The sequence below is a fragment of the Schistocerca piceifrons genome, chromosome 2 (genome assembly GCF_021461385.2).
Source record: "Schistocerca piceifrons isolate TAMUIC-IGC-003096 chromosome 2, iqSchPice1.1, whole genome shotgun sequence".
Taxonomy (NCBI): domain Eukaryota; kingdom Metazoa; phylum Arthropoda; class Insecta; order Orthoptera; family Acrididae; genus Schistocerca; species Schistocerca piceifrons.
In genome coordinates this window covers 242,053,472-242,077,512 of record NC_060139.1, presented here as the reverse complement: position 1 = coordinate 242,077,512, position 24,041 = coordinate 242,053,472, and the positions used below count along the sequence as shown (strand labels likewise).

Genomic DNA, 24,041 nt, shown 5'->3' with positions numbered 1-24,041 from the left:
TAGTAGAGGGGGCGTGGCACAGTCGCTTAAAGCTGTCACTGCAGAGAAAAGTCACCTCGCGATGGACAGGTATAGGTAGCGTCGCGGAAATGTCAGACTTACGCGTGGCTGGTGCGTCCATGTACTGGTCATCTGATTACGTGCGTTGCTTGTATTCGAAACGATTTACTTTTGTGTTTGTGTTGCTGCACCATAAAAGGTCAGAGAAGCATAATATATCCTCTTAAAGAGCTCGAAACGCTGAATATTTCATTATAATTGTATCAGTAGCACATAAAATTAAAAGAGATTCATTGAGGCGAAGAAAATGGTAACGCATAAATCTTGGAAAGCTTGTTAACGAAACACGATAATATAAAAATCAAGGAATCAGATGCATTCGTTACAAGAAGTCTGTGCTAGCAGAAAAGGACGTAATTTGCCATTGGAATGATACGCCTCTTGGTTGCCTAGTAGTATTTTTAGGCAGTTTCAATAATTTAGTGATACTGTGCTGTCATTCTAGTTATATTTGTTATTATTTAAGGGAGAACTTTCGTGTAAACTGGTGTCTATCTCAGAGTCGCCTGCGACACCGCCAACCCGCAAGGCATCTCTGTTCAGCGGGTTATCGTCAGTCCAACACCTGCGGTCATGCTGGTTCCCGCCGTATCTTGCTCATTCCACAGAGGGTCTCCCGGTAAGCAGCTAGAGGGCGCAGAACAGGCGTCACTCCAGACACGTATCTCTAGCTGCATTCGCTGCAGCTTCGCAAGCCAATAGGGAAATTAATAACTTCCGCCTCGCGAGTATTTCTCCCAGCACGGAGCCGGCTAGAGAAAGTTCTGTCTTCGCCAGCCAGCGACTCAAGTACCACCACTATTTGGACACAGCCTCAGATGGGACGTCGCCCGCGACCTGCGCTCTGAGCCTTTGTGTTCCGCGCCGTGGACAAGTCGTACTGCCCGTGAGATACAACTTTGCAGACGTACTTTGTTTTCTAAGACAGACTTTTCATTGCTCGCGAGAACGTAATCTAAGCTCTCAAGAATCTATACCGGTTTCGTTTAAGAACAGTTATTTGTGATGAAACTTTCCTTCACATACTAAAAAGAATCGTTGGAAAACGTTTATTTTCTTCTGTTGCGCTGCTTCAGAAATAGTGACTGTTTGTGTTCTAAGTTTACTTGTTCAAATAAACAAAGTTAAATTATGTCTACTTGTGATAGTGTGGAAATGTCCAGAGTGAGAAACACTTCATTCACATCTTATTGTAACGCCTTGAATTAATCAGCGCAAAAGCGCGCATTAGAATTTAGCTGACCTTAGTGATATACAGGGGGGGGGGGGGGGGGCAAATATTGAACTACATGAAATAAAATCGTCATAGCTTCTCTGAATGATTTGCGTTATGAAGTTCAGACCGCACTGTTACTGCACTGTTGGCTGCGTAGCATGATGGGAATTAGCATGCGCATTGTTGTTTGGCTTAGCAACGAAGCCCACCGTCATTTGGATGGGTTCGTCAGTAACCAAAATAAACGCGTTTGGGGGACTGATAATCCGCATTTCGCGATCGAGAAGTCTCTTCGCTCTCAGCACGTGGTGGGCAATGTCCGGTCACGGATTGTCGGTTCGATATTCGTTGATGCTTGATGCCACGGTGACTACCGAACGGCACGTGACAGTTTTGGAAGATGATTCCATCTCCATTATACAAAGTGACCCTCATTTCGACAAGATATGGTTCGTGAGAGACGGAGCTCGACCCCATCGAAACAAGAGAGTGTTTGATGTTCTGGAAGAGCACTTTGGGGACACACATTATGGCTCACAGGTACTCAGAAGCCACTGCATGGGCCTCAACTGGCCGCCATATCCTTTGGATCGGAACACATGCGACATCTTTTTGTGGGGCTATATTAATGACACGTTTGCAGCAATAACCCCAAAACCATCTCTGAGCTGCAAACAGCCATTCAGGAGGTCATCGACAGCATCGCTGTTCCGACACTTAAGCGGGTCATGCAGAATTTCGTTATTCGTCTGCGCCACACCATCGCCAATGACGGCTGCAATATCGAACATGTCGTAATCTAAATCCGAATATTTGTAGTGACGTTCATATGTTGAATAAATTGTGTGCACGCCGTAGTTTGTAACTAATTTACGTTTTATTCAAATAGTTCTATAATTCTCACCCTGTAGAAATCGTAATGATATACTAGTGCAGATTCGGCTGCTAAGAACTGGTTATTTTGGAAAGTCTCGGCAGATTGTGTCTAAAGCCCCTTTCACGTGAACGATTTTGTTGTCTCCATTGACTACTCGTGACAAGTGAGTCTACTGCAGGACCTCTGGCGTTGTACCAACGTAACAAGTCTCGTCTGTCACGAGTGGTTTCTCTTGATGACACCTCAGCGCCGAAAGTGCTTGCGTTGTGAGAGCTGTCTGCTCAGCAGTTTGGCTCTCGAAGTGAGGTTATGAAGAGCAATCCGTTTTATTAAAATAAAATCTACATACTGTAATAGAATTGAGAAAAAGCAATGATGATAAAATTTATTATTAATGATCAAGGCGAAATTCATAGCAGATGTTCTGGACATAGGACGTATGCTGAATTCTCCACTCTCTGGAGAAATGAAAGAATAGGCAAATCGTCACCCAAACACTTCGAGACATCTGCATTTATTTCCTCAAAAAATACACGCAACAACAAATGTTGTGCATCGCCCTTTCATTTGGAAATTCACTGGGCAGAAAACAAAAATTGGCTTCAATCATGCGATTGTTTTCATTTGGGATGTGTTCAGATCAGCAAATCAAACACACAGACATTTGTGTAAGGACAAAATCCTCTGCTTCCCACTAGAGGTTTTTCACAGCATTCCTGGGCCAACGTTAATATGTTCAGACTTTAAACCTTTGCTTATGTATCTTCGATGAGATTATCAAGCCAGCCCTGGTCCAGTTTGTCCCACTCTCCAGTGACGATTCTGCGTAAGTTGCAGAGTATATGGTCGTTGTCGATGTGCGATTGGTTTCACAGTATCGATGATGAACAGGTGCTCAAGGCTCATTAATCATGAATTTTACAGTCAATGTTTACTGGGCATTGTTGCTTCGAATGATCGTTCCTGTCATATTCCTCAATACTGATCACTGCTCCCGGGATACCCGCTAGGTTTGTGGCTTGAGTTCAGTCGAGAATCGTATTTGCGAGGATGTGCTGAACTTGAATGACTCCGAACTTTTTTAATTCGAAAAATCGCAAAACTTTTTAAATTAAACAAGCTTTATTAATATCTACTTCATTATTTTTCATGTCTATAGACTTATTTCTCAACGCAGCCACCTTGGTGACGAAGACATTCCCCCAGCTAGAGGCCGGTTTGTTGATCAGCCATTGTAGAATATTTGACTTTCTGACGGAACCAAAACCTTACCTCTAATTACACTGCTTCATCGCTATTAAAGCGAAGTCTTCTAAGCTGTTCTTTAAGCTTTGGAAAGAGATTGTGCTCTGTCACTCACAATGAGGTTGTTGTTATTGTGGCCTTCTGTCCGAAGACTGCTTTGATGCAGCTCTCCACGCTATTCTACACTGTGCAAGTCTCTTCATACCCAAATAAATACTGCAGACTACATGGTCCTGAATCTACTTACTGTATTCATCTCTTGGTCTCCTTCGACGATTTTTACTCCCTTCATTAAGAGCACGAACAGCCCAGCGTCGGACATTAGTGATGTCGATACAATCATCACCACACATAGCTTTCATTCTTCTATGGATTTCAATTGGATGCACGTTGTCTGCGGTTAGACACTCCATTACAACACATTGTTTCTTACGCACCGACATAGTTGCGGTACATACCGCTATTTAACACGCTACAATTCGAAACCATCTTACGTCAGTCGACTGAGAAATAAGCCAGACCTTTAGTACCTCTACCAGTATAGAGAACAGAATTAAAAATTCGGAGATATCGCTTTTCTACAAGCCCTCGTATCATTCGAACTGTGACTTACTTGGCGCATCAGCGCTCACAAGTTAGAAATTTTACATTGTTACCTACGTTGTATGGAGGTACACGAGACGATCTATGGACTTTCACATTTCCTTTTAAGCACATCTGGTGCACGATTTTGCTTTAAATACCAGTTGAGGCGGACAAAAGGCACCAGGAAAAGTGTTTATGGAATCTGCTGAAATAAATTTTTTAAATTTATTGCAAACTCTTTGCATTGGCCTCAAAATTTATTGTAACTTATTTGTTTGTACAGTTCGAGGGAACTGCGTTCATGTGAATTATCAATTGAACAAGATCCGGCTGATGCAATCAGACACCTGGACAACGTAGAGCCATAGACAGTAGTGTGATTGCATTCCAGTTCAGCCATATTCCAAGGGATAGTGCAGTATAATTTATTGTTATCAGCTTGACCGGTAATACCGCATCTTCCGGTTCTTATCGTACATGAAACTCGGCAAGACTGAGTGCTCGGATGCCTCTCTCTGCCCTATAATTAGCCCTGTCCATTAACCACGGGACACCAGAAGACTCCTGTTGATGATCGCAGCAGGGGGTTGACAATAAGGGACTGACTATTGTGTGTTTTAACTTGATGTAGCTCGGCTTTATAAATTTTCTAAAGTAAACTTATCCCTACTTCATAAATCATATTTACTGTGTAATCGGTGGACGGTTAGAAAATTTTACAACTAACACAGAAACAAAAGTGGGTGGCAGGCTAAACAGGTTGACTTCTCCTGAGGTAGGGCATTTTTAGAATTATTAAACATAATTTCCCAAGTATTTCTAAGATTTAGGAGAATATCGGGTAGGCCTAAGGGTTACCTGCATGTACCGCGCCCAACGCGAGTCTTTCGCCATTTCTTCAAACGCTGTGTAAAACACCATGTTAGCTATTATGCTGAAGACAGCCTCTCCTCCAGGCACCAACAGCTTTTGAATGTTCTGGACAGCGCGCCTGTGAAAATATTAATGTCTTAGGAGGCGTTGCCCTAGTGGAGGACACATAAGACTTTTTGATTTTTTGTAAGAATCAAATGAACGAATTACAACAAAACTATTTTGTGGTGAAAATTTACAACACTAATACTAAAACCCCACACAAAATAAGGTGATTTTAATTTCACATTATGCAAACGAAGTTAAATTAACAGGCTTGAACTTGCTGTTCACAACGCCGAACACATTATGAGAACGATAACATTGTAAATGTGAGCACAAAAATGAAATTACATGTAACGGTAAATTCAGTGTAGTTATAGGTCTTCAATGTAATCATTCCTTGCTCTCTGTTGATATCTTGTGCTATTTGAAAACCAGCAGATTGAGCACACCTTGGTGAAAATTCAGAATTGCACTTCATTAATTCCATAAAAAAATTACTGACTACAGCTTTTTTGTTCCTGTGGCTTCAAATGTTGCATTAAATTATAGACTAATTGTAAAATTACAACCTTTTAGGGGCAAAGAACAGTTTTTCTAAAAAATTAAGATGTCTATCCTCCAACTGATTAATGAAAGAGTTTTTAAATTTATCTTACGAATATACTATTGTTGTACATAGCCTGGAATTAAAGCGACATGTTCTTCTAACGGACTCTTAGGGACAGGGAAGGACCCTTCTGCTGAATTTTGCAGCTAAGGCGCTATCGACGGCATTTTTTTTACTATCATTGCATTCAATTGTGATTTCTTTGAAATTCTCATTCTGGCACGATGAAAGGGATACGTTTTCGCGTCCAACAACTTTCCTAATATTATTTCATAACGACCATGTTGTCTTCATTTTCTTCTGCTATATCACATAGCTCGAATAGATGCCGATACTGTGGACGGCGGGGGGATGTGGGGGAGTAGCCACAACGGGATATGCCGTTTTGTTTTTAATGAAACCAGCAGCTTCTCCCCTGTACCCATCTATAGTGTCCTTTCCTTCTTTCTCCGTTGAGTTGAAAGCGTGAATGAGATTTTTTTCATGTCTCGTAGAGACCAGAGGGGTTTATTTCCTCCAAAGTAATTTTACAGCTTCTAAATCTATACTACTCTCCCCGTAGTCTCTCGTTCAAAGATGCCTTGCAGAACAACCTGTAGCGAATCATGAACTTTCATTGTTTTTTATGCATATCGAGAAGGAACATATTCAGTAAACAGTACGCCTTTGCAGCTTTTATTTTTCTTCCAGTTGACTTGTCGAACATCTGCCAAGTCCTCTCCTGGTAAAAAAAAAATTTCGGTTCTAACGGGAGACCAGGGGTGTGCTACATCCTTTAAAATTTGTCTTCATCTAAAAAGAAAAAAGAAAACATTTTATAATGAGCGGACGCTAAAAGTTTTCAAAAAGGGGCTGGATTGGCAATAAAATATCATCACTTCTAACACGTCGCGGCAGTACGCAAGTTACTATGTGGAAAGTATAAGGTGGCAGTGTCTTTCCGGTGTGAGTTAGGGCAGCTCGGTGAAGGGCAAAGCAAAACACCACCCGAGAAGGCAAAGAAACGCTCTATTTCTTTTAGAATACCATATCTGGGTGCAGTACGCGAAAAAAATGCAGTCATACGAGATGTAAAACATTACTTCAGCGTATTTTACATTTTCGGATAGAAGCAGTAAACCCAGGCAAAAAGCTCTGGTAAGTCCCATAGTGCTCAGAGCCAATATATGAGCTCTGGTAAACAAGTATAATGAAGCGGCTGGATACTGTCTTACATGCAATGATTGCCGTAATAAATATAAAGGACAAACCGGTAGGTCATTTCAAATAAGATTTCAGGAACACCTTATCTTAAATAACCCACGAGTTAAATTAACGGCGCACTTAGCGAAGGGGGACACAACATCACAAGCCCTTCAGAAAATTTAAAAATATTCCATAAGAAAGAAAAAGGCCACATTTTAAATATGTTAGAGAGAGTAAACGAAAACGCACAATTCACGTTGAATAACCAATTGAAATTAAAGCACCACATCATTCTGTCTAATTTTGATTGTTTGTATGATTTAGTTTTAGAACGTAATAAAATTCTGTATTATTCTCGTGTGTAAAGGCATCGACCCAGCGCTCCTAGCCATGAGTACATGACGTCACACCGTCCACATCGAGGCCCACGAGAAAGACAGGCCACAGCGCGTACGTCACGAAGGTAGGCCTGAACTCGCTCGCTCGCTCAGCTCAGCAGACAAAATGCGTTCCTAGACCTGTTAACTTGCAGCTTGGTGTGAACACACTAATGAGAATTGCATCTTCTACTGGAATTTGCTATTATGTAGTCCTACTGATTTCGAATCCTGCCTCGGGCATGGATGTGTGTGATGTCCTTAGGTTAGTTAAGTTTAAGTAGTTTTAAGTTCTAGGGGACTGATGACCACAGATGTTAAGTCCCATAGTGCTCAGAGCCATTTGAACCAAGTCCTACTGATTAGCAGTACTACAACAAAATGTAATTTAAGACTAGTACTTGATATAAATGTGTATCGTATTTAGTCTCTTCTGCTTAGCAGTCCTCATTTCATACAATAAGTGGTTCCTTATGCAACTGATAATCATTTTGGCATGATTTTAATTTTATTGTACCCCAGTACAGCCGTAGTGGACTTCCTATCATTGTAGGACTAATAACAGTAATAATCCATAACAGCGGATTCCAGCAAAAGATGCAATTCTCGTTAGTACGTACACATTTAGTTACCAGTTAACAGACGTATAAACGTAGTTTTCGTCTGCTGAGTTGAGCGAGCGAGCGAGCGCACGCCTACATTCGTGACGTACGCGCCGCGGCCTGTCTTTCTTGTGGGCCTCGGTCCACATGGATAGCTTCCGTTCCGCCAGCCAGCTAGTCTCTCCTTGTCGGTCATGCAGGGAGCTTTTGCTTTATCCTGCACCGACCTGCCCTTCTGTCACACTGCTAAGACACTGTCACCTGACACTTTCCACACAGTAATCTGCGTAGTGTCGTAACAAATCATGTTAGTAGTGACAACTTTTTAACGCTAAACCGTCCCTTTTTTAAAAACTTTTAGCGTCCACTCACTATAAAATATTTTCTTTCGTCTTTTTTGATGCAGGCAAATTTTAAGAAATGAAGGTACGCCATATGACGATATTCACTGAATAGTAAATCCTTAATAGGAGCGACCGGTATGCCTGCAATCTTTTTAAGTTGTGACTATACTTTTGACATTCGTTTACTAATTTTAACATCCACATTATATGGTGACCCTGTACTTTGCTTTTTACCGCGTATGTTGCACCTGACGATGAGGCTTTAGGCAGAGAAACCCATTGTGCTTCAATGAAAATCAATTTAACCAACTGTTAGCGGACTTCTGCCTAACGTCATGTCTTTCAAAAGCTGAGGTTGGCCTGAATATAAAATAGTTTATTTCTATTTTAAACAGTGTTCTTTACCCTTTGACGTGCCCTCGTAGTTGCATGGTGCTCTGTGACTTCGTTTTAATACATAACACATTCTTCTGCCAGTCTGACAACAAGCCTTACATAATCTAGTTTTGTCCGTACCATAAGATATACATATCGATAAACTTAAAATATTATTGGAGAAAACGTATGATTGATTGTTATGGTATTTCTTACTCGTGGAAGTACCACAACAGCAATCCATAGCTGGAGTGATCAAGTGTAACCCCCTTGCATTACAATCGGAGAAATAAGGCAGGCCAGCTGTTGTACGGTATGGGATAGGGCGACAAACTGAGCACACACCTGTTGTCGGGCACCCAATGCAGCAGCAGCAAACAGAACACCTTGCCGAAGGGCGCATACTGCCACACGGCGGAGTTCTCCAGGTCGGGCTGAACCACGTCCAGCTGCTCGTACGTGATGGTGCCTGGCAGCGCGTTGTGCTGCCTGCAGAACTCCAGCATCTTTGTGCTGATGTCGCAGGCCACCAGCTTCGTGCCCGCTGGCAGCCGCGGAGCTAAAACCTGCCAGTGCAGATATATACTTTCTGATTTGCTCTTCTAAGCTATACAGCATATAAAGTTAATCAGTGCTTCCGTTTCTTTGAAGAGGCAAAGCGATCCACAGGGATTGCAGATCATTGATACAACCGTGCTGTGCAATTTCCAGACATGTCGAATATTGAGAAAAGAGGAGGGTGATGAAAGAGGCCACAGTTGTCGAATGGAGAGCACGGTGCAGATTACAGAGCGTCCAGTCCGTGTGTCGTGGTCTGGTACATGGGGGCGGCTCGCCGCGCTGTCCGCGGAACATAGCTCACCGCGCCAACTAAAGCCTGTACAGGGCGGTCGGGAACGGCCTGAAAAGCTTGTATGGATGTTGCAGGGTAGGTTACACTGGGAAATTATTATTAATCGTTTCTGATTTTGTTATTATTGAACTTAGCTAGACAAATAGTTGAACGCGTGAATTCAAGCAGTGTACCGGAGTAGCTGTTGCCAAATATGTTCTTCCTTCGTTTCCTCAGACAGCACAAATGTAGCTTCTACTCACCTAGATTAAATCTATAACTTCCGGAAAAGGCACATTTTAGCTGGTGATGTGCATTTGAAGAAGTGGTAATTCACGGACTAACAGGTGTCTGTGCATTACCGCACTTTTGCCCGTGCAAGTGCTTCTATTGCTAATTAAATCGGACTTGCCGCAACGTATGAATTTTGTTCTCAACAATTATATCTCAGTACAACCTACCCTGCAACACCCCTACAAGCTTTTCAGACTGTTTATGACCACCCTGTAGAGCCTGCGTCAACTGGAAGGTAGTTCAGGCGGCGCATCATCAACCGGTGTCTATTTGAAAACCCGCCGGTATCGTGGAAACTCCATGGGTCGTGGCCGGCTCCTGTATACGTAGGGTGAGCTTGTCGGGTCCACGTCTTCAGCAAGCGTTCAACGCTGGTGTGAGGAACATCGGCTGCGTTTGAGCTGGATTCGTTTCCAGATTTGTGTGTCCTTGTGTCAGAACATTGCTCATAAACTGATGAAAACACAATGTACTTACAGTTCGTTTCTTTTTAAGGTTCCTTACTTCAGTCGGTAAAAATCGAACCCCTGCTGGATTACTTTATTGCCAGTCCATCTGTCTCTCCAATTGTCAAAAACCCATTTTCTCAGGATCGAGTAAGTATGTGCAGCGGCGCATTAAAGCTACCATTTACTGGTAGTCTGGCATATCAAATTGTTTGTTGAAGGAGAAGATAGTGAAGTAGCTGTAACAGTGGCAGTGCACCACAGCCCACGGATAAGCAATTACACCGCGATTCGAATATGTTCGTAGGTAGTAATGTACAATATTGCTTCGTCTTAAGGATTATCCACACTACAAATCGCTGCATCAAGAATTGCATGGCGCCGATTTCCGTAACCGGGTAGTGGTTTGTAAATGGACACGTCAACAAATGCAATCGACCCCAAGTTATCTGCCGAGAAACTATTTTCCAGTGAGTCTACATTCACAAACCATGGTTGCCTTAACCGGGATAATATGCATTACTGGAGTGAATACAATCCCCACTGGTTACAACAAGTTGACCATCAGCGTCCTTGGTCGGTTAACATATCTTGTGGCGTCGTAGGAAACAAACTCATTAGTCCGTATCTTATCGACGGCACGTTGAAGGGGCACAAACAGGAACTACCGGTACAACTGTAAGACGTTGTTTCCGACGTTCGACAACGTATGTGGTTTCAGCATGACAGTTCCCGGGGCATTATGTAATTGGAGCACCGGAGCTATTAAATCGTGTTTACACTGGTCGATGGATCTGGAGAAGTGGCCCTGTTAATTGTTCTGCTAGGTCGCCGGATTTGATGTCACTGGATTTCTTCCTTTGGGGATGTGTAAAAGATGAAGTGCAGCAGCAAGTGCCAACAGGCAGTAAAGATATGGGCGACAGCATCGGAAACGGCGATGCTGCTATTCCCGCATCTATGCTTCTGTCCTGTTTACGGTCATTTGGAAAGTGGATCATTAAGTGTACTGGAGATGGCGATACTACGTTTGAACACTTACTCGAAATGGAAAAGGAGAGTAGAGTTCGTCGCGAGCCATGGCCACAGTGCCGCGTCAAGTACTCCCCTGTTCGATGCGTCGGAGGAATACGACGAAGCGAATGGGGTTCCAAGTAAAAGTTACGAAATACTGGCCTGTCCCAACTTCACAGCATGGAGGTGCGGTCCCAATACCTTTCAAGGGCCACTGAGTATCATATCATAAATTACGATGGGGTACCCATTTGTGTTCCTCTGATTACAGCGTCATCTGCGGCGAAAGGAAGGAAATGCTTCAGACAAAAGTATATAGATTTGGCCGTAGAATCGTAATCTGCAATAAAAAACGGGCGTTCCCATTGAAGATTTCAAAGTCGCCCATACCAGCCACGCACGGGGTTGGGTGGCGGGTTGAGTTTGATATCATTGAGTGTCACCCTCCAAGCAAGCAAATTGGAATTTGAACTTTTTTTGGTCCGAAGTGTAGTTTCAAGATACTACAGTATCTTCTGTTAAAATGAACACTCTGTGTACCTCCTTTTCTCGGTGGTCCTAGATATCCAAGAGCGACGGTACTTTTCATAATACACTCCTGGAAATTGAAATAAGAACACCGTGAATTCATTGTCCCAGGAAGGGGAAACTTTATTGACACATTCCTGGGGTCAGATACATCACATGATCACACTGACAGAACCACAGGCACATAGACACAGGCAACAGAGCATGCACAATGTCGGCACTAGTACAGTGTATATCCACCTTTCGCAGCAATGCAGGCTGCTATTCTCCCATGGAGACGATCGTAGAGATGCTGGATGTAGTCCTGTGGAACGGCTTGCCATGCCATTTCCACCTGGCGCCTCAGTTGGACCAGCGTTCGTGCTGGACGTGCAGACCGCGTGAGACGACGCTTCATCCAGTCCCAAACATGCTCAATGGGGGACAGATCCGGAGATCTTGCTGGCCAGGGTAGTTGACTTACACCTTCTAGAGCACGTTGGGTGGCACGGGATACATACGGACGTGCATTGTCCTGTTGGAACAGCAAGTTCCCTTGCCGGTCTAGGAATGGTAGAACGATGGGTTCGATGACGGTTTGGATGTACCGTGCACTATTCAGTGTCCCCTCGACGATCACCAGTGGTGTACGGCCAGTGTAGGAGATCGCTCCCCACACCATGATGCCGGGTGTTGGCCCTGTGTGCCTCGGTCGTATGCAGTCCTGATTGTGGCGCTCACCTGCACGGCGCCAAACACGCATACGACCATCATTGGCACCAAGGCAGAAGCGACTCTCATCGCTGAAGACGACACGTCTCCATTCGTCCCTCCATTCACGCCTGTCGCGACACCACTGGAGGCGGCCTGCACGATGTTGGGGCGTGAGCGGAAGACGGCCTAACGGTGTGCGGGACCGTAGCCCAGCTTCATGGAGACGGTTGCGAATGGTCCTCGCCGATACCCCAGGAGCAACAGTGTCCCTAATTTGCTGGGAAGTGGCGGTGCGGTCCCCTACGGCACTGCGTAGGATCCTACGGTCTTGGCGTGCATCCGTGCGTCGCTGCGGTCCGGTCCCAGGTCGACGGGCACGTGCACCTTCCGCCGACCACTGGCGACAACATCGATGTACTGTGGAGACCTCACGCCCCACGTGTTGAGCAATTCGGCGGTACGTTCACCCGGCTTCCCGCATGCCCACTATACGCCCTCGCTCAAAGTCCGTCAACTGCACATACGGTTCACGTCCACGCCGTCGCGGCATGCTACCAGTGTTAAAGACTGCGATGGAGCTCCGTATGCCACGGCAAACTGGCTGACACTGACGGCGGCGGTGCACAAATGCTGCGCAGCTAGCGCCATTCGACGGCCAACACCGCGGTTCCTGGTGTGTCCGCTGTGCCGTGCGTGTGATCATTGCTTGTACAGCCCTCTCGCATTGTCCGGAGCAAGTATGGTGGGTCTGACACACCGGTGTCAATGTGTTCTTTTTTCCATTTCCAGGAGTGTACATCGGAGTTGCTTAGTCGTCGATTGCTCTGATGGAGTAGTAACGTGACTGGAAGTGAAGAACCCACCTTCCTGGCGACGTCACCGGGTCCGCAGCCAATGTCGAGCACCGGCAGCGGCTGCCTCGGCCACGTGAGGACCGGCCACAGCTCGTCAACCTGCTTGGCGGCCAGCAGCGTGAGTGGAGCACACCCGAGGTTGTACAAGTCCGGCTTATCCATGCTGGTGTACACTTCTTGCTCAGCCAAGCCGGTTAGAAGTCTATCCTCCTCACAGCCAGGAACAAGATGCTGATGCCTGGAAGAAAAACGTTTTTAGAGAAACCCCCCTTCACATCGGATACAGTTTAATGGGAAGGTGGACGTTGACCGTTTGCCGTTAGAGACGGAATACTAGTCAGTTTCTGGAAGAGGTTTTTAAAGAAGGCCGAGGGAAACTGGCTACTGCTTCCCAGCTATTTACGCGTTAATGAAATTTATCGTAAATAATATACCTCATTTTTCAAACCAACAGTTCGCTCCATGGGAACAATTTTTAAGTATCTTTACAAAAATTTAAGGTCACCTACTCCGGTCCAGAAAGGTGTCCATTATTCAGAAGCACATATCAACAATATATTTCCAGCAGCCATAACAAGTTCAGTTTAAGAAGATCCTAAGGGGTTTATTGGTGACCCACTCCTTCTATTTCATTCCTGAATTTCTTACTAGAATCGTTTGATGGACACTTTGTATATATTAATAACATCAAATAACACGAGCTTTTCGTAAAATAAGACTTCTGTACATCTCCAGACCCGTAATGTGATCAGTATAAGTAAGTGTTGTGAACCGATTTTGTCTTTGGTGGTGCACGGTTATAACAGCCTGAAAATTATAATATACACCACAGTGTACCGTACGAGTACGTTTACATGTTTCGTGACAAGTTGGTTACTAATAGCATACAGATTAGAATACGAGTTGCTGTTTCCCTTTTTCTGTGTATCTCAACGGCGCTGGGTTCATAATCATTTGAAAAACGTCACTGGTGGATGAAACCGGTTTTAGCGTTCAAAAACATAGTTAAACTAATGCCGTGGTATGTTTCCATTTGTTTACAAAATGCGGATACCATAGAAACTCGTGTTAAAATGTAATCCTTAAATGCACGTAATTTAACTTCCAATAGTTTTTTCCTGTGTTTTTGTATGATTTTTATACGATAACTTTAATCATGCTACCGTGCACGCCGTTGTGCTCTCTAGCAGATGTGCATTTGTCTCTATGTTAAATAGTAGCATCATAGACCGCAAAGTAATTTTATGACACTGTACATGTTTGTATTACATCTGACGAGTTACTCAGTGTAACGAAACTCTGATGCTATGCTCATTCATTTTCTTTTCTTTTTATAGGGTAAATACTGTAAGTACGTAGAAGTATTTGCGAACAATATTTTTTCTGTCTATTTTAAATATGAAAGTCATGAGTTAGCAATCGAGACAGAGCATCTTTTTATGAATGTGCGATCCAAGACAAATTTTATATTAAAAATCAAGATAAAGTACTCCAGAAACTTTGATCGTGTCAGGTTTCATAGAAATGTAGTTAACGTCCCTTCGAGGGTTCTAGTCTAAATGTCATCAAGTGTCTGGCCATTCGTTATCTGGTGGTGATGATGGGTTGACGGGGGAGGAGAGAACCTGCATCCGTAAGTATTAGTTCTAAGTCGCATGTAAGTTGCTCCTACATAGACTAGTATCATTTGTGGTCGATCCTTGTGACTGTCGGAAGAAAGCTTTTGGTTGTTTCTTTAATGGAAATTTAAGATAACTCGACGGGTTAAATGAACAGCGCAGTTCGCGCCAACGTGTACTGAGACCCACCATTTACTTTGGCAAATTTGTTACAAAAACACGATGGCACGTTAGCATTGTGTCCACCAGAAGAAAATTAACATCTGCCTCTCATTTTTTTTTCATGTGGCGCTCACACGAGCTTCTAATCGCTGGTGAAGAATACCTGACAAGAAAATATGAAGATTAAACGCTACATAAAAGCACGAAACCTAAGGGAAGGTGTTTTATCGCAACTTGGGGAGTTCTGATGCAGTACAATAGCTGTAAGAGAACACTATATCATTAGGCTGGTGACAGAAATGCAAGCGACTACAAATCTATGCAGCCAAGACGAACCCATTTCTGTTAATACTATTGAACTTTCTCACTCAAACTGTTCTGGATTGTTGGCCGCATTGTCAATACTTAAACTGTCCGACGTTTCGGCCACTATTGTAGACGGCCTGCCTCGGGGCTTTATGCTGAGCTACACTGCCTAATGAGAGAGACATTAGATAGCGGACAGCGCGCAAAGCGACTTACACGTGCGAGCGGGGCACCGCGGTGGTCGTACGCACACTGAGCGCGGGCACGCCGCTGCCCACACCTGATAACGAGTACGCAGTGCTACGTCACAACTACCGTCCGTTTCAGATTCGCCTGTTTCCACCAATGGCAAGACGTAATCTAAACACCAGTCACACACGTCACTACCCACCAATGACAAGGACCCACCAATAACGGACGCCTAACACCCCTTCTGCCCACAAGCGCCCCATCAAATTACGTAAGGCAGCTTCCTACGCTGCTATATAAGATATAAAGTCTCTCACATTCAACAGTCTAGCTCAGTACAAAGCCCCGAGGAAGATCGTTTGCAGTAGCGGCTGAAACGTCGCACAGTTTTATATATTGACAATGCTGTCCACAGCGCAAGAGAATTTTATTGAGAGTGACAGCAGCCGCAGAAACCTACGCTTACACTATTGAACTCTTTTTTAATTTGTTTATTAAAATGTCCATACGCTACTGAATGCCACTGGCACAAATAGTGAGTCTAGACTGTCAGCTCAGCACCCAGGGTATTTCATAACAGTTAATGTCTCTAGACTAACACGAGAGTCCCTACTCAGTGTACTCGTCACTGTCACATTATGCGCCTGGGGTGAAAAATCTCATAATCAGTCAAGTTAAATTACAAATCAAGCGCATTATTCGAGATTTTTCGAGTGTCGTTCACTCACGACAGTAAAAAGCGCTGCCTCGTCGTTAAACCACTAATAAATCCATTTCCCGAGGGTTGCGACTCATGAAAAGTTACGAAGTTCTAACCAGCAATTACTACTTAATAACAGCGGAAGTTCTCATAACCGGAGGGAGGAAAGTTAAACCTATTAAATATTTTCGTAGACTGAATTAGGACACTTAAAAATTTACAGGCGCTGAGAGCACACACATCTAAGACAGTGTGTCATCCGGGAATGTGCTGTTGAGTGGCCACGCGAACCGACTGGATCCTACACAGTTCGTGGTCGCAAACTGAAAGTTCCACTGCATTTTTTTTTTTTATTACGCAAAGGGTAGAGCCCGTCTACGCCCTCAATGACGTGGTGACCATCTCATAAAATCTACTGTCACCTCCATATTTGTCAGTTACTAACCGAGTACTTAATGGAATATGGGGCTGGGCAAGATTATCCACTAATACGGTCGCATCGAGGAGATAGATGGTGGATGAAAAGCGAGCGAAGGGCAGTGTTTTCAAGGGCAGAGGGAAAAAATGTGCCAAGGCAAGCGTCAAGAGTCTGCGATTGTCTGGTAGGATAATAAGAGCAGTAGCGAGCTGCTTGCTATCTGTGACAGAACATATGAGGATAGGGTGGCCTTTAGTTTTGGGTGTCGTGTAATGCCCGGCACCGTTGTCATAGCTTAGGTCGCCGTAAAGAATGTTCGAGAAGGGGTAGCGCTGGGGCTGGGCACCTGCGAGGTATCCTGGGCCAGCTGCAGCGTCTGGCTCTGTGACAGGCCAAGACTGTCATATAAGTGGTCGAATGCTCGTAAATCGATGACGGTGTAAGGGCTGTGGTTGGGTTTTATTTTGTTTTAGTGTGCAGATCAGCTCCCCTGCGTTGCCGCTTGGACGTCTAGTTAACACCTGGCGGTGCCAGTTAATTTTGCTGTGCTGCAGGGATTTACCAGTGTTTGTCATGTTTATGTGTTAGTGTTATCCATAGGCAGTTAAATGCCCCCAAGTAGTAGTGTTCCACTGCAGCCTCTGGTCGGCCTCATATAGTCGCGAGCTGTACTTTCCGTAACGACTAGTCGTTGCATTCCAAATTTTATACCCTTACACAATCTGATCAAACAAGCTATTGTGGACACTAATACGAGCTGTGTCCACTATTCGCCCTTATGGTGGCTTGAACTCCGTTGGAGACTCTTTCACAGAGGTGTCTGAATGTCTGCGGAGAAGTGGCAGTCGATTATTCCTCAAGATCGGGAAACCGGAAAAGTTAGTTAGACGCTGGAGTGTGGGCCGAAGCCGATGTTCAAACTCACCCCAGAGATGTTCCATTGTGCTCAGGTCAGGACCCACGGGGAACCAGCCGATTGCCAGGAATATTATTGTACACAAACCACTGCATGATAGATGCTACTTCATTACAGGTTGCATTGGCTTGCTGATCGAACACATAGTGCTGTCAAAAGAGCTGTAAAATTGGTTCATATCGTTCCGCATTTAGCATTGACTTAAGTGCATTTAGCAGAACACGCCCTAACCACGAGGGACAGCCCCATACGATCACAACACTTCCTCCAAACTCAAATATTCGCATTACACATGATGGCAGGAAATTTTCTCTGGGCGTTTCCAAACCCAAACATTTCTTTCGGACTGCCACAGGGTATAGCGTGACTCATTGCTCTGAGTCACTCATTTAGCGTAAACTGCAGTCCGTCCATCCCAAGAGGTGCTCAGCATTGACTACACGAATTTGTGGTTCATGAGGGCCTGCGAGGTTATTTTAACCCTTTAACCCATTCCTTTTTAACTCCCTATGCACAGTCATTGTGCTAGGTGAACTGTTACTAGCACTTTGTAATTCAGGAGTGATTCCTTCCTCCGATTTCATGTAGTTTTTTACAACCACTCAAGGTAATACTTCTCCGTTAGTACATGAGGCACGCATGATCTTAGTTTAGCTGTAAATGTTGCATCGCGTTTCCAGTTCTCAGTTGCAGCACCAGCAGTCCGCAGTCGACATCCAGTGTCACTGAGTTCTCGTGTCTGATCCATTCTGCAGTTTTTTATCGTCTACTGACAACACAATACTCACCACCTGCATTTATACTGGGGGTGGGGGGTGGGGGTACGCTTCTCGTGACATTTGGTGATCAACTCCACATCTCATATAGGTCTCCATATACTTCTGATCAAATAAAGTTACTTATGCAGATGCACGTTTTCAAGCTGATTAAATGAACCATTGCAGGATGCTGTACGTTGAATAACTCGTTCCTAACTAAAAATTAATTGAATACTATAATATCGCAATTTCAGTAACTAAACATCAAGGCCTACAATTCGTAGTTCCCAATAAAAGGAGCACATCACCCATATGTAAAGTTAGCTGCTATCTCCGCTGATACTATCCGCTTTCCAGTACTTTCAACACAACTTCAATCATCGTCGATTTTGATATTCAACACATTCGCCCTAGCAATAGCAATGCATTTTCAGTAACGGCTATTACCAGTTTCGAGAGGGGGATACTTATGCCAACCCAAAAAAAAAAAAAAAAAAAAAAAAAAAAAAAAAAAAAAAAAAAAATTAAAAATTCATTAACTGCTGTTGACTCATATTAACAACGTAGTTTTTGTAAGGGTACTGATGTAAAACTACGTTGTAGAACTTTTTAGCACATACTTAGCAAAATCAATGCCCTTTTTAATGTGTACAACTTGTGGGTGGGGAGCTATTATATGACCTCGACAAAAAATTTTAAAAATATACATTTCATTAATTATAGTTGACTTTTATTCACAACATACTTTTTAAAGAGATATTAATTTGTGCATGTGGTCGTGAAGCTGAAAATCCTGAATATGAGATTCATTGTGAAACATTACATCTACTGCTACGACTGTTTGTGGGTCACGTTTAACTGAAGGATTTAAAACAAATACGGAATCTGGTATATGGGTTCATTAGGAACGATAAATATTTAAAGCAAAATTTTAGAATATAAATTACCTGACTACATTGCAGTATTTTCAAAACATAGATACAAATTACCGCCTCCAACCCCCATGGTACCGCGAAGGTTAATCGACAAGAATTAACGAAATACATGACAAAAAATGTAGATTGATTAGATTTGTTTTAATCTGGAAAGCAAACCAACCGTGGTCTCTGCCTCCCGTTCCCAAGGCCGAAACTGAATTTATTGTGTGGTGTCTCTCCTTGTCACTCCCGTAAAGCCAGCCAGCGCCCTTAAACACACTATTATGAATTCCTTCATAGGGAACAGCGAAAGTGGTTGCTGGACAGGGTAGTGAAGCAGCTAAACCCCTCCCCGTTCCCCCCTGTTCTTCACACTTGCCATTTGGCGGCTTCTGTGAAGTTTGGAAAGAAGTGGGAGATGAGGTATGGGAGATGAGGTACTGGCGAAAGTAAAACTGTGAAGACTGGTCGTGAGTTGTGCTTGGGTAGATTAGCAGGTAGAGCATTTGCCTGCGAAAGGCAAAGAAACTGGGTTCCAGTCCCAATGAGGTGCACGGTTTTAATCAGCAGGGAAGTTTCGTATCAGTGTACACTCTGCTGCAGAGTGAAAATCCATCTGGAAACATTCCCCCAGGTCTGTCAGTCTAATGTCTAATACAACATGTCCTTCAATTCTTAAAATATGTGTTAGATTTCAGCCATAAACGAGAAAAACGGTGAATGTCGGCTCCACTTCCTACACTCAGCAATGACAGAAACACAGCTTTTCGCCCTGCGTCACACTTCTTACATTTAGTTTCAAAATTTGACGCGTTAGAGGTACGATTCAGAGTCATTTTGATGACCCATTCTATTTCTTTAAATGGTTACTCGATCCGTTTTTTTTAAATAATTACCCATTCCTTTTTTTTAAAAAAAAAGGAGAGTGATCAATTCTGAATTTGTAAATGGCTACCCTCACCATTTCTTTAAGCAGTGCCCTACACCGAGAGGCAAATATAGCATTTTATGTAAAATATCTTATACCATTTTATGTAAATATCTTTGACTTTCATGGAAATTATGAACATGATACCAATTATCATATCATTTTAATATTACGTTGATGAAATACAGACATGTGTATGTATATGCAAAAATCAATGACTGCCATGAAAATAATGGAAGTTGACTCCATTTTTACAGATAGTTTTGATATCACATTGCTTAAAAACAGAGGTACGTATGTGTACAGAATTACATTAGACCTTCTCCGAAATAATGCATATCTTGAATTTGGTACCTATTCAAGTAAAGTTTATGTAGTTCCTTAATGCATAGCTTCGAACTTGCCGGCAATTTAATACATTTTACTGTCTCATTGTAATACTACCCTGTGACTGCCTGGAGAGGAGGAGGGGAGATGGTACGAAACACAGTTGTGCTGTTCTACCATCTTTAATTTATTTTTGCACGATAGCACAAGTGGTTCGGCTATTTTGGATTATAATTGGCTTTACAGGAGAGAAGGAGTCTGAAAGAGTGGCTTGGTGACACCATTTATATTGTTGATGATTTGATACTCCATGTAGGCAGCCCGCACTAACACGTGCATTTTTTTTTTTTTTTAGTGCCAAATGGCCTCTATCTTGGAGTGTGACTTCAGTGGTATCACATACTTCAACATTGTATTTAAGTGCAAAGTGGGCTAGTAGGCCCATAGATGCGAGGGTTGGAACTTAAATAGTGACAACTATTTATTAACAACCGATACAAAAGAGTTACATGTTTGCACCTGTTACTGTCCTTCAAAGTAGTCACAAGCGTTGTGTAGAACCCGTTGCCAGTGATGTGGAAGGCGTAGTATACCGTTAGCAGCGCCTGTTCTGTTGATGGTGCGAATGGAGGGGTCTAAAGTTATGGTTATTCTAGTGTACGACTGTAATGGTGTTATCCTAACGCATCACGTTCCTCCACGGCAGACCGTCAATGCACAGTATTACTGTTCGTTTTTGGAGCATCACCTGCGACCAGCTTTGCGAAAGAAGCGGCGACACTTTCTGCGCAACCCTCGCATCTATGCGGGCGCATACAGCGCAAGCTGTGGCTGCTCTGTTCGGTCTATGGGACTGGGAAGTACTGTACCATCCACAATACTCTCCGGACTTAAGTCCTTGTGACTTTGACTTGATTCCGAAAATGAAGGAACCACTTCGTGGCACTCGCTTCAGAACTGTTCCAGAGGTTTGACAGGCAGTAGACCGCTCCATTCGCACCATCAACAGAACAGGCTCTGCTAGCGGTATACTACGACTTCCACATTGCTGGCAACTGGTTCTATACAATGCTGGTGACTACTTTGAAGGACAGTAACAGGTGCAAACATGTAACTCATTTGTATCGGTTCTGAATAAACAATTGTCACTATTTAAGTTCCAACCCTCGTATTATACTTATGGTTAGCTGGCTTTATAAACTTATGTATTTTACTAATTTTTTAAATTTCACTGTGGAAATTATTATACAATTTTATTCCCTAACAGAAAATGCTGTTTTAAGGTTTTGTTTGTTTGTTTTTCTTTGGTAAATGTAATTACGAAGTGGCTTTCGTCTTCTGGTGATTTAAAGAACTAATAGTGAAATACTTATAAATTGGCTGAACACTTCATACAAAGTGGCCTTAATTCAGCATACATATTTGTTGCTCAATAAAGTTTTAATTTGTCCTACATCAGGTGCAACTGCCACAAAAAGATCTTTACACGGGACGTTGATCGAACTAACTGACTATGGCATCGGGAGTATTATACTCGTGTTTGTTATACTGTAATACATTCAGACGATTGAGTTAGGTACACATTTTATGTATCTGTATGGCCTGTTCCTTAAAAGATACCAAACGACAGAAGGAATGGACATATGGCTGCAGCTTGTTTCTCACTACCGTCTACGAGTAAGTCGTTGATGAGCCGTGCTGACCCCTGCTTATGCGTTGCTTTAAAACTTGGCTGTTACTCTGCGTTTGGTTTCCCGCGGTTATTGCGGTTATGCCGTGGTTCTTCCTCTTTTTACGTGTGGCAGCAGCGGTGTGTATCGATATTTGCACCGTATACCATCTTCGGTCTGGTGTTTATAGTTCCGGCTTGGCGGTGTGCAGCCAATCGGTCGGTTGGAGCGGATTAGCAAGCAAGTGTCTGCGTGGCACATTCGGCCGGGCCCGCTGTCGGTCTCTGTGCAGTGTCAGAGCATGTGGGGGCTGTTCCGAGTGCTACGAAGTTCGTGGCTCACCGACCCAGGGCATGAAAGTTGAGTGATGATTTAATTACCGAAGCCACGTCTGTTCACGTTGTTCCCTTGGTTGGTGGTTCGCTGTTGGTGGTATTCCTGGGAGCAACAGCGAGTGTTCGAGTTAGTGAAGATTTAGCCGCCGTGTGGAGGAATTAACTACATTTGTCGGTTTGAAATTCAAGTGCACCAGAGGAATTTTCTGCCTTGTGGCCGTTAGCATTCCGATTACCTGCCCAAGTCGCTGACGTAAATTCAGGCAGTGTCCTTTCCTCACCTGTTGTCACTGTCCAACATGGTGTGTAGTTTTTGACAGCTCAATGTATTTTTGGTTGTGGGCGGCTATGTCTGTAACTTTCTGGCTTTGGAATTCTCGTATACTGGTCGGTCACTAGCAAGTGGTCTTGTCGGTGGGTCCCTGACTTTCTCTTGGTTGTGTTACCGACGGATCGAGTATAGTTGGGCCGACTTCTTGTCTCACCTAAGCGAATTTTACGATTTCAAGGGCAGACCGAGCCCCCTGGAAACTTATGAGCACCGTTGCCTATACTGCCTTTCCTGTTTTCGTTTAAGTGTGTATTTTTAATGGTTCATAGCCGATGGTTGGAAATCGTCTGCTTGTAATTGTGTTTTTAAAATCAAAGGCCTTCAGCAGTTTTAAAAGTAAGTTTTTCTAAATTGGGCAAGTCTTACATTGTCTGAAGATAAAGCTTGGGCCTTTCGCCTGTTGAAAATTTACTATATTGTTTTAAAGCATCGGCCATCAGCCGCTTTAAGTTTTAAGGATCTTACTTATCAAGTATCACACTTTGGAAGAAAAAGCTGTGGGCTTTCTGACTGTTGAGAATTTATTGTAGTGTGTTGTTTTTAAAAGCACCGGCCTTCAGCCGCTTTAAGTTTTATGGATCTTACTTATCAAGTATCATCCTTTGGAAGATAAAGCTGTGGGCTTTCTGCCTGTTGAGAATTTATCGTAGTTGTATTGTTCTTAAAATGATGGGCCTTCAGCCGCTTTAAAATTTTCGATTCTTACTTATCAGGTCTTACATCACTTGGGATTAAATGCTACTTAAGGTTAAAGCGTGGCGCCTTCTGTCTCAAAAAAATTTTTTTATAGTTGTTGTATTTAATTCATGGGCCTTCAGCCGTTTTAGAATTAAAGGCGTTTTCTGTCGATAGTCAAGCTTAGAAGTTGCGCTGTAATGTTTGGATAACTACATAAAGTGTTATGTTTGGAGAGTAACTTACAGCCGCTCATTCTGGCTCCCTTCCACAGTTCCTACTACTTGTCCTGTCTTGCGGGTTTAGCAGGACGTCTCAGCTGCTTTCAGGCATTTTATTCAGGTTACCGCAACTGCAATTGTAAGACCCTTAAGATGCTAGTATATGAGCAGTAGGGTACTCAGGCTCCCAGGACACTTTTGATATCAAATTGATATGTAAATTTATTCAGTTGATCAATTATTACTCCCACACCCACCCCTATAACAGTCCCACCACCCACTACCACCTATACCCCCACCCCAAATCCACCACATCCCCAGGTGACATCATGTGTTTCCCTCAGCCTGCACATTGCTCCCCAACGCCTCCCCCTCACCCAGTCCCATTGGTGGGAATTGCAAATATGATGGCAATTTCGAATTATGGCGAGAATATCGAAATTTGGTGGAAATTTGTTTTTCCCACCGCTACCCTGACATCCCACCTCTCCCCCATCCCACAAAGGAAGTGGTCTCA

At 43.5% G+C, this 24,041-nt stretch overlaps 1 protein-coding gene across 1 annotated transcript in view; it reads right to left on the bottom strand.

Moving 5' to 3' along the window:
• LOC124777891 (juvenile hormone acid O-methyltransferase-like) overlaps positions 1-15,377 on the bottom strand; it is a 55,119-nt gene extending 39,742 nt beyond the window's left edge. Inside the window, exons 1-4 of the mRNA XM_047253436.1 lie at positions 15,356-15,377; positions 13,062-13,290; positions 8,737-8,957; positions 4,842-4,974 (exon numbers count right to left, since the gene is read on the bottom strand). Coding sequence (XP_047109392.1) covers positions 4,842-4,974; positions 8,737-8,957; positions 13,062-13,214 — 507 coding nt within the window. The 5' untranslated portion in view covers positions 13,215-13,290; positions 15,356-15,377. The remainder of the gene's footprint in view (positions 1-4,841; positions 4,975-8,736; positions 8,958-13,061; positions 13,291-15,355) is intronic.
• Between the last annotated feature and the right edge of the window lie 8,664 nt (positions 15,378-24,041).